Source organism: Anastrepha ludens, chromosome 6 (genome assembly GCF_028408465.1).
Source record: "Anastrepha ludens isolate Willacy chromosome 6, idAnaLude1.1, whole genome shotgun sequence".
NCBI lineage: Eukaryota > Metazoa > Arthropoda > Insecta > Diptera > Tephritidae > Anastrepha > Anastrepha ludens.
The window spans coordinates 15,703,818-15,720,736 of record NC_071502.1 but is presented as its reverse complement, the minus strand read 5'-3'; the positions used below and the strand labels follow the sequence as shown (position 1 = coordinate 15,720,736).

The window sequence follows — 16,919 nt, the reverse complement described above, 5'->3', positions numbered from 1 at the left end:
TAGCAAGTACAGCACTCAGACACAATTAAATCCATTATACTGCACTCGGATTCCCTTTTTAATTTTCTTTAAACCTACCCGACCGCCGAAGAAATCTGAGTAGATTTTGTGGTGCCAAGGAGCCAAGGTGGTCGCTTCTTAACACATCAGCGCCAAAGACCACAAGCCTGATTCGACCGCAGGCGGGGCAGACGCACATGAATTGGTTCGCCATCTCATCCTCCTCTTCATTAGCTGGGCAAAGAACACTGTCTGAGATGCCTACTTTTCCCATGTGCTTCGCCCACAGAAAGTGACCCGTCATCAGTCCAACCAGCTGTCTGCAGTCCTTCTGCTTAATGAAAGGAAGATTTGCGACAGTCAGTCGGACATGACAGGTAACATCAGTTTAGTCCATCTGCAGCCTCTCTCAGGCTGCCAAGCTCGTTTGTGGATTAGAGTAACCCATTTGCTAACCGTGGCTTTGATGGCTGAACAATGAAGGGGCACCCATGTTATATAAAAAAATTTATCAAATTATATTCGACGTTGCTGTTAACAACTTCCCACCTCTCGTACAATTTGTTGATGCCGTTCCACCAACAATCGTCGTGCCTGGTGTCAAAAAAGTTGTTGGGCCGCCGTAATCAGTAGGTGTAAGGTCGGGACATTACCGCGGATTCTGAAGAAACTCATATTCGAGTTCTTGGAGTGCGGCTTTGACATCATGCGAAATAATAAATAGAAAAAGTTTTTTTCTAATTGCGGTCGTCCCTCGGCAGGTACTAGCAAACCTCGGGGTAAAGAGGCAGTGGCAAAACTCCGCATAAAAAATCATTTGCCGTTGGCTTAAAACTGAGTCGGCTTAAAACTCCAAGTCTTTCCATTTGTGGAACAACATTAAGCCGCACACCACAAATAGGAGCACAGAAGAGCTCGGCCAAACACCTAACAGAAGTCTACGCGCCAATTATTTATAATTTTTTTTTATGGAGTTTTTTCAAAAGCATTAGGACTGTACGCATGTAAAAGAATGCTGGGCGTTACTTCTGGTATATCGCGCTCACTGATGCATTGGTGCTACACGGCAGTAGTTAGACCGACATTGCTATATGGGGCCCTAGTATGGTGGACAACGACAAGAATACTGACATGCTTAATGCCATTGGAAAGGACTCAGCGATTCGCTGCTCTGTGCATAGCAAGAGCGATGAAAACCACTCCTAGGGCGGCGCTAGAAATGATACTCAGCATACCACCTATTGATCTTATGACGGAAAATCTGGCACCAAAATCCACGAAGAGGTTAGTGGCTGCTGGAGTATTCCCCTGTAGAACCTTCAGACATAGCTCAATAGGAAAGAGGAGTTCAGGTTGCACAGACTACATGGCTCCGTACTTTAATAGGGAGAGAAGGTTTCGTACTACAAATGAAGAGGAGGGATGGCGCAAAGGCATGAAGCCTGGCCCTAGGACTTTTCACATTTACACAGACGGCTCTAAAACTTTAAACGGAATAGGAGCGGGTATCTAGAGATTAGTCAGCGAATCAAGCTATATAATCAAAGCAGTATTTTCCAAGCGCATAGCTTCGCGGCTTTTCCAAAAGCAAAAACTGAAAATAACTTAATAATTAGCATATATACATGGCAGTCAAGCAGTCTTTCCGAATTCCGGACTACTGTAGCGTCTACCAAGTAGAAGTCTTTGTAATAAAAACCCATGATTGTGTACCTTAACCCACACGCCGTGGCAAAACTACGTTAAATATCTTCTCGGATTACCAGGCGGCTATCAAATCAATATAGGCAGTTTTACTAAGATCAAAGGTTGCTCAGGAATGCCTGGCAGTTCTAAATGATATTAGGACCGTTTCAAGGTCAGTCTTATATTGGTTCCGGGCATAGAGATATTGAAAGAAATTGTAAGTCCGATGAGCTAACCAGAAACGGTACTAATCTTCCACTGCTTGAAAACAGAGGCAATATTGGAATGCGTATGGCAACTTGCAAATTAAGGATAAAAAATAATATTCTCCAGAGGTCAATAGGGAGAGAAGATAATACTTGTTTTACAAGTAGGCTAATTTGGCCGCAAACAGATAAGAAAAGGCCAGCTGAGTTGCTAATCCTCTCAAGAGAAAGCATCTCAAAGGTCGTGGCTTATGTGACCGGTCATTGGCTGTTAGGTAGGCAGTCTTCTAAGCTAGAAGTATCATATTTTCGCATGAATACTGCAGAAGTATTTCTCCGAACTTCGAATAGATCTCTCTATCCGCAAACTAGAGTTTGAGGGTTGTGCAAGGGTAAGCTTTTCAAAGAGGCAGAATTGGATCGAGGGGATCGATCGCTGATGGTTCCAAGATGGAATCTGGTGTCGGAGCAGGGGTTTTCTCTAAATCAGCCAATTTATCTATATCCTTTAGACTGCCGAATACTGCTAGTGTTTTGCAAGCAGAAGTCTTTGCGATCCCTCAGGCATGCAAAATGCTTAGGGAACGCGGGAGCGAGGGAAATATTAACATTTTCTCCGATAGTGAAACCGCGATCAAAGCTCTGACGACGCCATGGTGTAGAACGAAATTAGTAAAATCCTGTAAGGAGGTGATCAAATCTCCTGGGTGTGCTGGTAACATTTCTCTGATTTAGGTTCTAGGACATAGGAACAAAGAGGGAAATGAAATTGCTGAGCTTGCCAGGAAGGAGACTAAATTGGCCTTAGAGACCTCCTACCCGGTCATCGGCATTCTCCTGACAGTTGTTAAAGAGGAACTCCACAAATTATTTCTCAGGCAAGCGTAGAAAAGATGGAGCTCTATTTCTTCATGTGCTATTTCGAAAACCCTTTGGCTCTTGTACAATATACGGAGAACTCAGAAAGACCTTTGGACTCCTCGCCATTCAATTTCGAAGCTCGTAGCTATGTTTACCGGTCACTGGCCGATCGGCACATACGCAGAAAAGCTAGGGTTACCGTTTAACCCCCATTGCAGAAGCTGTGGGGACCTTTCAGAGAAGGACACTATTGAGCAGTTTCTCTGTAAATGTCCGGGTTTGGCAGCTAGACGATTAAGGTCACTGGGCGCTCCTTTCTGCGACAGCCTGGGGCAGTGCGCCAACCGAAATCCCATCAATCCTCTCTATTATATCAACAGCTCTGGCTGGCTGTAGATATCTGCCTATTGGCTTTAGTGCTACTTGAGTGGTACTGCAACCAACCTAACCTAACCTAATTAAGAAAAAAAAAAAAAATTATCTCTCAAACGATTCATCCATTTCTCAGAAACTAAAATGTTTGTCGAAAAGTGATGTGCACGATGTGCAGCTTATGAAGAATTTTATTATCTTTCATTTGTTACATATTGAGTTAAGATTGTCTATTTGGTTCGTAGACAGATGAAATCCATTTTGTTTTTTTGCAAGTAGGCACCTTAAAGTTTGTTTAACGAAAGTCTCAACTCACTTTAGTCATAGTAATTACGCCTAAGGTAGATAAGAGTAGAGAGCTACTTATTTTAAATGAAAATTATTGACGTAAGTTTGGCGAGAGAATTTGCTTTTCCATAGCAATTGATAACTTATCGAAATTCGTGTCCGGGAGATAAAAATTGGTGAGTGAGAATTCGTACGTTAGTATTCGCGGAAACGCACAGTGCTGTTTGGATGACAGTAGCAAGAACACCAACCAGTCAAGGCAACCTAAAACTCGTATTTCAATTGAATTCTTTACGAACGCAGTTAGTCATTATGCAACGGAAGTAAGTCAGCTGCTGCTATGTAAAAGTAAAAATACTGAAAATTTGTGGCGACTTTTCATGTTTGTACCTTTTTTTTAGAGTTACTATAGAAGTGTAGATAGTAATTAAATATTAATTAAGAAAATATATAACAATTTTACTAATTCCATGATTTTTCTCTCTATTTATTTTGCAGCTCACCCCATCATCGCTAGAACCAAACGTAATTGCAGTTGCATCTCTTCTCAACGCATACCTTTTTACCTGACAGCTGGTCGTGCATCTCATTTAGGCTACCAACCAGCGTACCTAGTCACTTAAAACCTCCAGTCAGCAGAGCTTCCTTGCACTCACACACATCAACACACACACACAACCATCGAAAATGCCGCTGTTACGCACAAACTCCAGAGCGACGCAACTGCCACTAACCTGCGCTTTTTCACTGCTGCTATGCGCACTGCTCATACAGGCTACGCCCACGCCCAGCGCAGAAGTGTCGAGTAATGTGAACGACACAAAACCAGACAACTGCCCCGCTGACTGTGAATGCGTTTTGGCGCGGCATACACATTCGCACTTCCTGCATGCCAAATGCTCGAGTTTGGAGGGTTTGCGCTCGTATGCACCCGAAGAAGACGCACTGCCCATACATTCGTTGGATTTGTCTTATTTGAATTTGAAACGCTTGTCGCATCCGCTGGAGAAACTGCCCGATGTGACATCGATTGATCTCTCGCACAATGAGCTGCACGAAATCGGACATCTAGGACGTCGCATTAAGAAGCTGAACCTCAAACACAATCGCATTACGTCAAGCAAATTAACTAAGTTGCCGGCACATTTGCAGGTGTTGAACTTGCAACACAATGATATCACCAATTTACCATTGGAATTCAAACGTTTGTCGAATTTGGAGACACTCGAACTGAGTCACAATCAAATCAACTGCTCTTGTGAGACATTGGAAGTGCGCAATTGGCTGCAGGAGCGTCATGTGTTCATGGAACATGCCATCACTTGCACATATCCCACAGAGGTGCAGGGTAAGCCATGGTTGCAGGTGAAACAATCGGACATTTGTGCGCGCGAAAAAAGTGGGCGCCTACTCGATGAGGAGGACAATGAGCTGATGATGGGCGATCAACCAGTCGAGGGTTCGGGCGATCAGGACGATGAGGATGAGTTGGGCAAGGCGTTCATTCCACTCGACAAGGCAAGCACTGTCAAGACAAGCGCGGTGCAATTGGATGCAGTTGAAGGTTCTGGCGATTTGAGTGATGTGAATGCACCAGTCAATTTGGTTATGACCACACTCGTGCCAGCCGTGGAGAGTTCGCAAGAACAGGTTACAACAGATGCGCCACCACTGCCGATCGAACAAGAGGAGGATGAAGAAGATGGTTCCGGTAGCGGTGGTGGTCTACTGATTATACCCAACATTGCACGCGGTCACTTCATCACCGATGATTTCGAGGCGCCCGATGATGATGACACTGACGACGCATTCGACAATAAGCCACTAGAGCAGCCCACTTCAGAGGAGAAGGAGGAGTCACATAAGCATGCAGAGGATATATTCGGCGTTGGCATGGGCATTTTTGATACCGACGCCAATGGTGCTGAGCAAACCGAGGCACCCACCGAAGTCAAAGCAGAAGCGCCGGTTACAGAAGAAGTTATCGTGCCCATCGTACAACACAATGCTGAGTCGGAGAATGTGCCCGATGTAAATACCGAGGGATACTCGAGTGGAGAAGCCAGCGCCATTTTAACTGCAAATGCGGGCGGTGAACCCAAAGATGATAGTAGCGCCACCTACTTCTTGTTGGGTGTGCTCGGTCTCATTGTTGTCGGCTTGATACTCTTTGTGGGCATCAAGCGCTGCAAACACAATCGTAATGCCGCACACGATGCCGAAAATCCACGTCAAACCGAACTACTCGACATGGACAAGAAGAATCTGGGCAAACCATTGCGCAACGGCAACGAGCATGCACCACTTATCGGCGATCAAACCAAATTGGACCTTGCGAAACCGATCAACGGCACCGGTCAAAAGAAACCATACGATGCGAACGATGTGAAAGATGGTCCCGGTCAACAGCAACCACTACTCAAGGGCAGCAATGGTGCAGGAGCCAACGAACAAGTGGTGAACAAAGAAAATGCGCCACCAGCCACAGAAGCAACTGCACCACCACACGAATATCATCCCATCACACCACGTTACCCCACACCAAAGTCGCCACGTGCCTCCAAGTATGCACAATACCCACCACAGGGTACCGAGCACAACAACAATAATGATGATAGTTATCTGCCTTCGTCGCCAAAATCAGGACGCTACTCGCCAGTGTATTCACCCGAAACGGGACGCGTCAAAATCAAATTGACCGAAACACCACGTCCCAAAACACCAATGTTGGTGACACGCAGCAAATCGAATGCGGGCGATATCATAACGACGCCTGTAGTGGCGACGAACGGCATCGACAACACTCTAACTGTGCCCGGCATACATGCGCCCACAGCGACGTTGGTGAATGGCCACTAAGCGGTGTGGTGTGACGTGGCGCAGCGCGGCGCGGCGTGGTGCAGTGCTGTAAATGGGTAGGGACAAACTGACTAACCGGCTGGGGCTGAATGCGAGTACTGTAAACGGTGCTATCGAACTAAAATAACTAAAAATTAACAGAAATTTACAAAAAAAAAAACATTTACAGCGAGAGAAGAAATGCAAATTGTGAAGCTTTTAAGCTTTGAAAGAAAGCGTGCGAAAAAATTACAAATACATTTAGAGGTAAGGTTGTGAGAATTGGTTAGGGAGATAATGCGGAAAAAGTTTGTGAAATATTAGCATATCGAAATTCACTATGTGCGAGTTTACATATGGGAGGCTTGTGGGGTTTGTGTGCGGTCTTTTACCATCCATTGTCCCTTACATAGTGAGTCAATTACTATTTGATACCTGGTCATGAAAAGCAATTAAAAACACAATTCTGGTCTAATGTGAAGCTGTGCTATTGTAGACGAGTCTATTGATTTTCCTCTCAGTCACTCACTTTGAATTTCCTACTTGAACTTTCCAATGAAAGCAACAACGTTGCTTGCTTTGACCAGGCCAAAGTGATATCGATTATACAAATACAACAATTTGTTGGCTTACTATGAAATTACAGCTGAAGTAAGAGGAGAAAAGAAGATACAAATACTCTCACTTTGACAATCAATCAAAAAACAGCTGATAAAACAGCACCAGCTTCTATAGATTTGACTTGGATCAGCCCATACTTTTAGTGAACAAATGCGCGAAAATTCAACGCAACGTAGGCAAAAGCAGATGAGATGTGTGAGAGAATTGAGAGAGGAATCATAGACAAGGATGATAAATAAGAAATATTATATGAAAAGTTAAGTTAGGTTAATGCGAGTAAGGAATATAAAAGAAAGGTGAATAGAGAGGAACAGCTGTTTATATATGTCAACAAAAAAACACAAATTAAACAAGCTTCTCAAATTACATCAACTCAACTGTCACTCGCGTAGCCACAACGCGATACTCATCAGCTCAACTGCTAATACTGTCAAATCCACTGGCACCCGACCCGAGTAGCGGTGAAGCGATATGCGTAACTCATCATCCCTGCTAAAGAGAATACAGAGGTGACGACGTCCGCGCTATGAGAATGTGACAGAAGCGGTTGATTTTGTGACGTATTAGTATACGATTTCTAATCACTTGCAGGCAAAGGAAATCCCCGAGTGATTTTTTTGGGCAAGAAAAAGCTCTTCATAAAAACCATATGGCGTTCAGAAGCGGTATAAAACTATAGATCTCTCCAGTTGTGGAATAATATCAAGCCGCATACCTCAAATAGGAGTTGGAGTTTGGTTAATCAATTCATTATCATTCTTGTTTCCAGAATTTTGCTACGCGGTACTTCATTTTTATTATTTTATTGAAATATCAAAATATTCACTAATTCAATCAAAAATAAGTAACTTGGTAACAAAGGTTTGTTAGTTTATTTTCTAAAGGTCTCAAGAAATAGCCGATTCTCTCAAATTCGCCAGTAACAAAGTATCGCCACCTTTTTTTTTTATTTGTGGTGGCTGAGGTAAGGTTCCAAATATGCCGTCGTCTACTACAACGAGCGGTGTGACCACTAAAACAATCGCTCCTCCTCTTCTAAAGCGACTCTTTTCACGGAACTACTCTCTGCGTTACTTCAGGAGGCCCCAAAACGACGTCCTTGATATGGGCCTCTTCTATACGCCCACGTCTGGGTTCACCAATGCGTGTAGCCAGCTTCACGCTATAGCTTCGTCTTGTTATGTCTCTGTCTGTGAGGCTTCGCTTTGTTGTATTGCGTCGAGGTCTATCCGTGGTCTTTTTCTCCGTAATACGCCATCAACGTTTCTTTTAACTGCATTCCTGTTATCCGCGCGTTCAAGCATTAGTCGATTAGTTGGCGCAATGCCACCAATCTCCTCCCTCAGAGCTCCTCTTTCCACGCCATTTGTTGCAATGTTCGTTCACGTCTGGGTCCACCAATGCTTGTAGCTAGCTTCATGCTATTGATTCGTCTTGTTATGCCTCTGTCTGTGAGGCTTCGCTTTGTTGTATTGCGTCGAGGTCAATCCGTGGTCTTTTTCTCCGTAATACACCTTCAACGTACCTTTTAACCGCATTTCTGTTATCCGCGCGTTCAAGCGTCTTACCGATCACATTGGTCAGCGCTATGTCGCCAATCTCCTCCCTCGGAGCATCTCTTTCCACGAGCCATTTATCGCAATTAAAGCACGTATGTTATGGGCGTCATCGCTCGGTGCTTCGCAGTATATGCACTTAGGTTCGCTTACCCTATCTATGCGGTATAGGTATTCGAGAAGTATCCATAGCCCGAGTGGAACTGAGTCATGAAATAGTCCACTTACCCAAAGTTCCTTTGAACCCATTTGCTTATTGTACAAATCAGCTTCGCCATCCAGCTGCTACTCGATTAAGTGCTCCATCGGCTTTATCACCGCTGCATGGTTTGGCACCTTTGCAGGCAATCTTCTTTACGCTCTCACACGTGCCTCTCTATGTAAACTCGTCCTAAGGTGTGTATTAGTATTTACAATATTTTATAAAAGTGTTTTTTTTTTTTTTTTTTTTGTTTTTTGCTGTTATTACTCTACTCAAAGCGTTATGGCAGCATCGTTTCTAAACTTCCCGCTTAACGTTGCGATTTCTCATACAACCACCCACCCATAATAAACCACCCGTAATAAACCAAACAGTAGGAGAAAAATGTACTTTGTATTCAATTTATGTGAGCTCAAGCTGTGAGTGTTCGCTAAATTTTAAGTCTCTTTTTCGTGGTACACCTTTCGCGACAAATCAACTAACTCAATACTGAGGCCTACGCATAGATTTTTACAGCTAAGTTTTAATTAGAAACCCAAAAACATGATTGAGGAAGGAAAAGCAAAAATGTGCCAGGGAAATGTGCCTTATATATAGAATGGGTTTTTTGGAGTAAAAGAAAAAAAAAATGAAGCACTTTATAAAAAACGTGGGTAGTGGAACACCATATTTGCTAGACCCCGAAAAAAAACTATTTCGCAGAAACATAGAATATTTTGAAGGTGTGCCTAGAATTATCAATAGAAACAAAAAAACAACAAAATGTTGACAGAAAATTATATTTTCAGCGAGAATTTGAAACTATGTCGAAGATCATAAAAATGCAAGAAGCTGCAGTTATCGGTCCATTCCGCTAACAAAGTACGACTTGGAAATTTCACCAACAAAAACTGCAATTTCAACTACTTAGAATCAATGAAGAAAAAAATCGTTTATGTGTAATGAAATTTCTTTACCGATCCAGTGCACCACTGAGCTCAAAGCAGAGGAGCCGACTACAGAAAAAGCTTTCGTGTGGCGAACATTTGTGACCGACCGCGTTTTGTAAGCCGAACGACCCAGCAACTGAACCTTCATGTGTTTATGCATTCTTTGACTATGGCTTACCCTAGCGGGAGTAAGCATGAAAATGTGAGTGTGTAATGGAAGCTATGAGAAAAGAGGCCTCTTCTATTCGCCATCTCGCCCGCTCGATATCTCTATGCTCAATTGAGTTGACGAAAATTTTGCATGCGAAAGCAACAATTTTGTGTAGGATTCATGTAAGCGAGTAAGGCTATAGCGCATTAGGCCGCACTGCCTTACCAGCACATGGAATTTAAGGCGGCGCTCTTCTCGCGTTGCCGACATTTGTTTCTTTGTAGCTGTTGCTTCATCTATTCGCCACTTGCTTACTCTTGGCGACAAGAAGAAGAGGCCTAAGGTTGTGTTTTTAAGATTTCGTAATTTAAAAATGCATTATTTTAATTAAAAAACGACTGAAAACACTCTACATGAAATACTTTTCTATGTAAATCAAGCTTGGTGGAAGTAAACAGCTTGATGGGCTTTTTTTTTGTTTTTTTTTCTCAGTCAGCCGCTACACTAACAAATTTCTCTCTCATGCATGCACGCCTATATTAACCAAATTACAACAAGCACACCATCGGGTTGCGTTTTAGTGAGAGAGAGGGTTTAGTCGAAAAATATAATATCTCCAGCCCTACCATACTACGGTGCCTAGCTGCGTTCAAGAATAAGCCAACTGTTGAAGACAAAACTAACGAAATTCGAGTTAGAAAAGCAACAATGTAATGTGATAGGTTAATTACATACCTAAATTATTTAAATAATAAAGCATTAAATATGGTTTCTCTTTTGTTTATTAATTAAAGTAAACACAATTTTATAATATAAAGATTTATACAAATATTAAATAATATATTTACGCTTGTATAAAGGAAAGAAGAGAAAGAAAGAGAGAGAGAGAGAGAGCGAAAAATAAAATAAAATCATTGTGAAAATTTTGTATTTAAAGTGAAAAATAATTTAATATAATAATAAAAAATTTTAAAAATTTACAAACTACGACCTATTCATATCAGAAAAAATAGATGCATATCGAAAAAAAAACTTTTCCTAACATGTAGACATATTTTTGATGTAAGTTTTTTGATGAGCTCTAACTCGCATAGAAAATCAATTTTAAACAAAAACAAAAGTAATGAAACATTTTGATTTTGAAATCAACGTAATTAATTTTAAGTGAAAAGTTTTAGCTGTAAAACTAACCAAACGCATGCATACATACATACATAATACAACAAAAACTATGCACAGAGCGCGAGGAAAAAATTGATTATTTAGCGGGGGAACAGCAGTTGATGTTTTTCATATAGAAAAGTGATTTAAAAAAAAAAAGCGAAAATTATGCAAATTCAATTTAGTTATAAATATTTATGTTTAGAAGAGTGCCCCAACAAAAGCAGTTTCAGTTTCTAACGTGGTATTATAAGATTTGTTATATTTGGCGACTACCGCCAAAATATTTCGTTAAAATATTAAAATTTACGTGAGCTGCGCTGATTTGAAAATACCACGAAAAGTCAAGTATTTTGGAAACTAAATTATATTAAAAAAAGTTGTTTGCTGAAAAAAAATGTATCCACAAAATTAGATTTAAAAAATTTGTGTCCAAAACAAAATTTATAAACCAAATTAGACTAAAATTAGTTAAAAAAAATTGTTAAAAAACAAATTTATGAACAAAATTTAATTAAAAACAATTTTAGCTAACAAACAAATTTATCCCAAAATTAGATAAAAAAAAATTTTATATTCAAAAAAAAAATAAATTCGAAAAAAAATTATAAATTTTGTTTTTATTTAAAAATTTCTTTTTATCTAATTTTTTGGATAAATTTGCTTTTTGATAAAATTGTTTTTTATTGTAAGTTTGTGTATAACTTTTTTTGATCTAATTTGGTTTATACATTTTTTTAGGTACACATTTTTTTTGATTCAATTTTGTGTATACATTTTTGTGTTTAGATAAACATTTTTTTTTAATTTTTTTTGATACAAGTTTTTTTAAACTAATTTTGTTTAAATTTTTTTGTTTTTTCAATTAAAAATTTTTGTTGTTTAGATTAAAAATTTTTTCTTAACTAATTTTGTTTATAAATTTTTGTTTTTAAGAGTAAAAATTTTATTTTAACTAAATTTGTTTATACATTTTTTTTAGATACGATTTTTTTTAATCCAATTTTGTGTATAAATTTTTGTGTTTAGATAAACATTTTTTTTTTGAATTAACTTGGTTTATAAATTTTTTAGATAAAAATTTTTTTTGATTAAATTTTTTTTAAACAAATTTTGTTTAAATTTTTTTGTTTTTTTCAAATAAAAATTTTTGTTGTTTAGATTAAAACTTTTTCCTTAACTAATTTTGTTTATAAATTTTTGTTTTTAAGATTAAAAACTTTATTTTAACTAATTTTATTTATACATTTTTTTTAAATACAATTTTTTTTTAATCCATTTGCATAAATTTTTGTTTTTAGATAATCATTTTCTTTTTTAATTAACTTGGTTTAAAGTTTAAAGTTTTTTAGATAAAAATTTTGTTTGTTTAAATTTTTTTTAAACTAATTTTGTTTAAAGTTTTTTGCTTTTTCACTAAAAATTTTTGATATTTAGATTAAAAGTTTTTTCTTAACTAATTTTATTTATAAATTTTTGTTTTTTAGATTAAAAATTTGATTTTAACTAATTTTGTTTATACATTTTTTTTAAAGACAAATTTATTTTAATCCAATTTTGTGCATAAATTTTTGTTTTTATGATAGATAAAAATTTTCTGTTTTAATTAACTTGGTTTATAAATTTTTTTAGATACAATTTTTTTTTGATTAAATTTTTTTTAAACTAATTTTGTTTAAAATTTTTTGTTTTTTCAATTAAAAATTTTTGTTGTTTGGATTAAACATTTTTTCTTAACTAATTTTGTTTATAAATTTTTTTTTTTTTGAGATTAAAAATTTTTTTCTGAACTAATTTTGTTTATACATTTTTTTTAAACACAACATTTTTTTTAGTCTAATTTTGTTTACAAATTTTTTTTTGGATAATCTAATCTAACAAAAAGTTTTGATGTAAAAAAATTTTAAATCTAAAAAACAAATATATAAACAAAATGAGATAAAAAAAATTACAATTTACAAAAAAATTTTGAAATTACAAAAAAATGTATAAAAAACAAAATAAGATAAAAAACTTTACAATTTACAAAAATTTAAAAAAATTACAAAAAAATTTATAAAAACAAAATTAGATAAAAAAAAAATTTTCATCCAAAATAAAATTTATGACTAATATTAGATTTAAAAAAAATTGTATCAAAAAAACAAAATTGATGACTAAAATTATATTAAAAAAAATTTTTTTTAAAAACAATATTTATATACAAAATTAGAACAAAAAAGAAATTTTATCTAAAAAAACCTAATTATGTTTATAAATTTTTTCTTTAGGTAATCTAATCTGAAAAAATGTTTGATCTGAAAAAATTTTGTATCTAAAAAAATTGGATTAAAAAAAAAGTTTATCTAAAAAGCAAATATATTGAGAAATTAGATAAAAAAAAATTATGAAGAAAATTAGAAAAAGAATTTTGTAAACAAAATTAGTTTAAAAGAAATTTGTATACAAATTTAGAAAAAAAATTCATAAAGAAAATTAGATTCAAAAAATGTTTATAAAAAAAAAAAAAAAAAAAAAAATAAAATTATGAACAAAATTACATTAAAAAAAAATTTTTATGAACAAAATTAAAAAAAAAATGTTATCCAAAAATAAAATTTATAAACAAAATTATATTAAAAAAAATTAAAAAAAAAAATTTTATAAAAAAATATTTTTATCTAAAAACCAATCTAATTTTGTGAATAAAGTGTTTTCTACGAATATTTTTAGATAATTTTTTTCTATAAAATAAATTTTTTTTATAAAATAAAATTAAACAAAAAAATAATAAATTTTGTCAATTTAATTTTGTTAATAAAATTCTCGATTTTTCAAGGTATTTTACTTTAAATTAGTAGAGCTCACGTAAATATTAATATTTTAAGGAAATATTTTTGCGGAAGTTTCGCAATATAAAAAGTTTTACAAAAACTAATTTTTTCCAAAAAATCAACCCAGCTGATAACAGAGTTGAAACTTTAAAAGTCTGCACATAAAATAAAAATACGAAAACTAAAAATGTTTATGAACGGAATCGAAATAATGAGGTTTTGGAGGCACTCCCAAATCGGTCCAGATCACGTAAATCTTAATATTCAAACAAAATATTTTGGCTGCAGTCTTAAAATTAAATAAGTTTTATAAAACCGTTGGGAAAAAGAGTACCATTTTTTTTTCTTTTCTTTTTTGCCTTGCAGTGTAGTGCACGCCCCTAATGTGTGGCTGAGTTTGCACTATTTTTGGTTTGTAATTTCTACATTCTGATTCCTTTTTAGTTTAACGCGGAAGTCAATTTTTCTTTTGTTATAAAATTATTTGTATGTATGTAATCTTAATGTATTCAATGTAATTTTAGCGTAATACCAAAGTTATCTTTTATGCAAAGATTAAAAAAAAATAAATAATTTTTTTTAATCCTTACCAATTTTCATTTCACTTGACTTATACGTCAAAGTGCTATTTCCTCGGCCATTTCTTTGTGTTTTACGCGTATAAACATATATACAAATGTAGTTTACTTAATTGCTAAGTTCCGAAAACTATTCATAAATAAATCAACAAATATGTAGTCGAGTGGCATAAAAAATTACATATTTCGATTTGTATTAAAAAGTTAAATAAATAAAATAAAAAATATTTGTAAAAATAACCTAAGCGCTGCCTGTTGAGAGGGACAATGCTAATGCCGTAAATAAAATATATATATATATATATGTATGTATAGTAGTGGAGAAGAAGAGCGCAGTGTTTGCATGGAAAAAACAGCGACGCTGTTCGATTTTGTAAGGAGATAAGCACAACTTTTAAAGTTCATCTGTGTATTTTTTAGCTGTACTTTAAAGAAAAACGTGTCAAATTATTTAGTTTCATGCAAACATATCAGAAGAAGAAGAACATTTTAGTTGTAATCTATTAAAGATGAGAGATCCTATGAACTTACTTTGTATAAAAAAGAATTATTGTACTATATACGATTGAAATATTTCAAGAAAATTATTTTATTTAATAAAAAGTAAATTATAGAAAATCTAAACGAAACATAATAAAATCGTGTTTTATTTTCCAAACCCATGTTGCAGGAATGTTATTCAACTGCGCAATTGGTGTTTCGATTCCAACGCGTTCTGAACCGATATCATCACTACTTGACCACGAAAATAAGCTGCATGCAGTGCAAAATAATAAGCTGGTGTGCAATATTTTGTTTCATTTCCAAAGTTTTCCGTTCCGATTCCACTGCGTTTACACTACGCTAAAAGTAATTTTTAGGCAAATTTAGTGTGCAACTAAAAAAGTAAACTGAATGCAGCAAACGGTGCGCAATATTTTGTGTCAATTCCAAAGTATTCCGTTCCGATTCGTTCACTTTCTACGACAAACGCTTTTTTTAGCCAAATTTAGTCTGTCACTAAATTTTTGAAAAAAATTATAGTTAGCAGAAAAATATCCCAAAAAAACAAAAAAAAAACAAAACATGCAAACTATGCACCTTCAACTGTTTCGTTTCGATTCCAACGCATTCCGAGTGCATATTGTCGCTACTTGTGTACAATAATAAAAATGTAATACAAAATAATAAGCTGGTTAGCAATATTTTATTTCAATTCCAAAGTATTCTGTTCCGATTCCACTTCGGCAAAAGTTAGTTTTTAGTCAAATTTAAAGTGTAACTAAATGCGAAACGTAAACTGAATGCAGCAATCGGTGTGCAATATTTTGTTTCAATTCCAAAATATTCTGTTCCGATTCCACTTCGTTTCTACCCCGGATAAAGTTATTTTTAGCCAAATTTAGTCTGTAACTAAATATCTGAAAGAATTTATAGTCAGGGGAAAACTATTCAAAAAAACAAAAAAGCAAAAGCAAGCAAACATTGCAAGCTATATATCTTCGAATTTTTTCTGTTTGATTCCAACGTATTCCATTTATATATCGTCACCACTTGAACACAATTTTTTGTTTGCTTCAATTCCGAAAATTCCGTTCCGATTCCACTTCGTTTTTACTTCGACAAAAGTTTTTTTCGTACTTTTTCGTTTCGATTCCAACGTGTTCCGATTATATATCGTCGCTACTTGAACACAATATTGCGTTTCTTTCAATTCCAAAATATTCCGTTCCTATTTCACTTCGTTTCTACTTCGACAAAAGTTATTTTTTAGCCAAATTTTGCCTATAACTAAATTTCTGAAAAATTTAAGTCAGTCGAAAAATATCAAAAAAATTGAAAAACAGCAAAACATGCAAGACATCCCCGTATTTTTTCGTTTCGACTCCAAAGTTTTCCGATTATTTACCATCTCCAGTAGAACACAATAATATTAAGCTGAATGAAACAATGATTGTGTTTTTTTCAATTTCAAAATATTGTCAGGTATACTCGTATATTCGGTATTACGGCCGAAGCACTTCGTAACCTGCAAAAAAATTGCATTGTCTATTTGGCTAATGGCCAGTTTATTTAACCTGAAGAATGGAAATTCGCCGAAGTTACCATGATACGTAAGCCTGGTAAATCACCCCCGGGATAGCGGGTGCCAAATTCCATACCCTTCTTCTACTCATAATTTACTGCTCCGCGATTTCATACCCACCGCACCCGCACATTTTATTTACTTTTCCTTTATTTATTTATTTTATTTATTCCTAAACAGCCATTTAAATATGTTTTATTGATGTGCTGGGTAGGAAAGTCGATCGATTCAACCATCGTTGCCGATTTAGTGAAAATCTTCAATACCCTAGCCGGGTTTCTCAGAAATCACCGGTTTTACAAAACACCATTTCTGCCAGGCGAACAGAATTGTTTAGCAAGGCAGCCGGAAGTCGTCGGTGCCAAAAATTACGTAGCCAAGTCCCGCACCACTTTCTGGCACAGGCAACCACCAAGCGCATCAGCACACAGCGCGCCATCTGTCAACTCGTTGCAATGTTCAAGCATTAGCAAAAACACAAACCTCTACGAACTGTTCTCATGTGTGAAGAACAGGGTGCTGCAGAGGTTTTAAAATAAAATATTTTGTTTATGAATTTTAAAGCTTTTTGTGTATTATTTTTGTGGATTTG

The 16,919-nt window shown here is 35.9% G+C and overlaps 1 protein-coding gene across 4 annotated transcripts in view; it reads left to right on the top strand.

The window, feature by feature from the left end:
- Positions 1-10,664, top strand: part of LOC128868014 (protein windpipe) — a 157,806-nt gene extending 147,142 nt beyond the window's left edge. For 3 of the 4 annotated variants that reach the window (XM_054109712.1, XM_054109714.1, XM_054109713.1), the window contains exon 5: positions 3,912-10,664. In XM_054109712.1, the coding sequence (XP_053965687.1) occupies positions 4,101-6,272 (2,172 nt within the window). In that variant the 5' untranslated portion in view covers positions 3,912-4,100 and the 3' untranslated portion in view covers positions 6,273-10,664. Of the gene's footprint in view, positions 1-3,645; positions 3,737-3,911 lie in introns of those variants that run through there. The other variant, XM_054109715.1, reaches the window with a different exon arrangement.
- Positions 10,665-16,919: the final 6,255 nt, after the last annotated feature.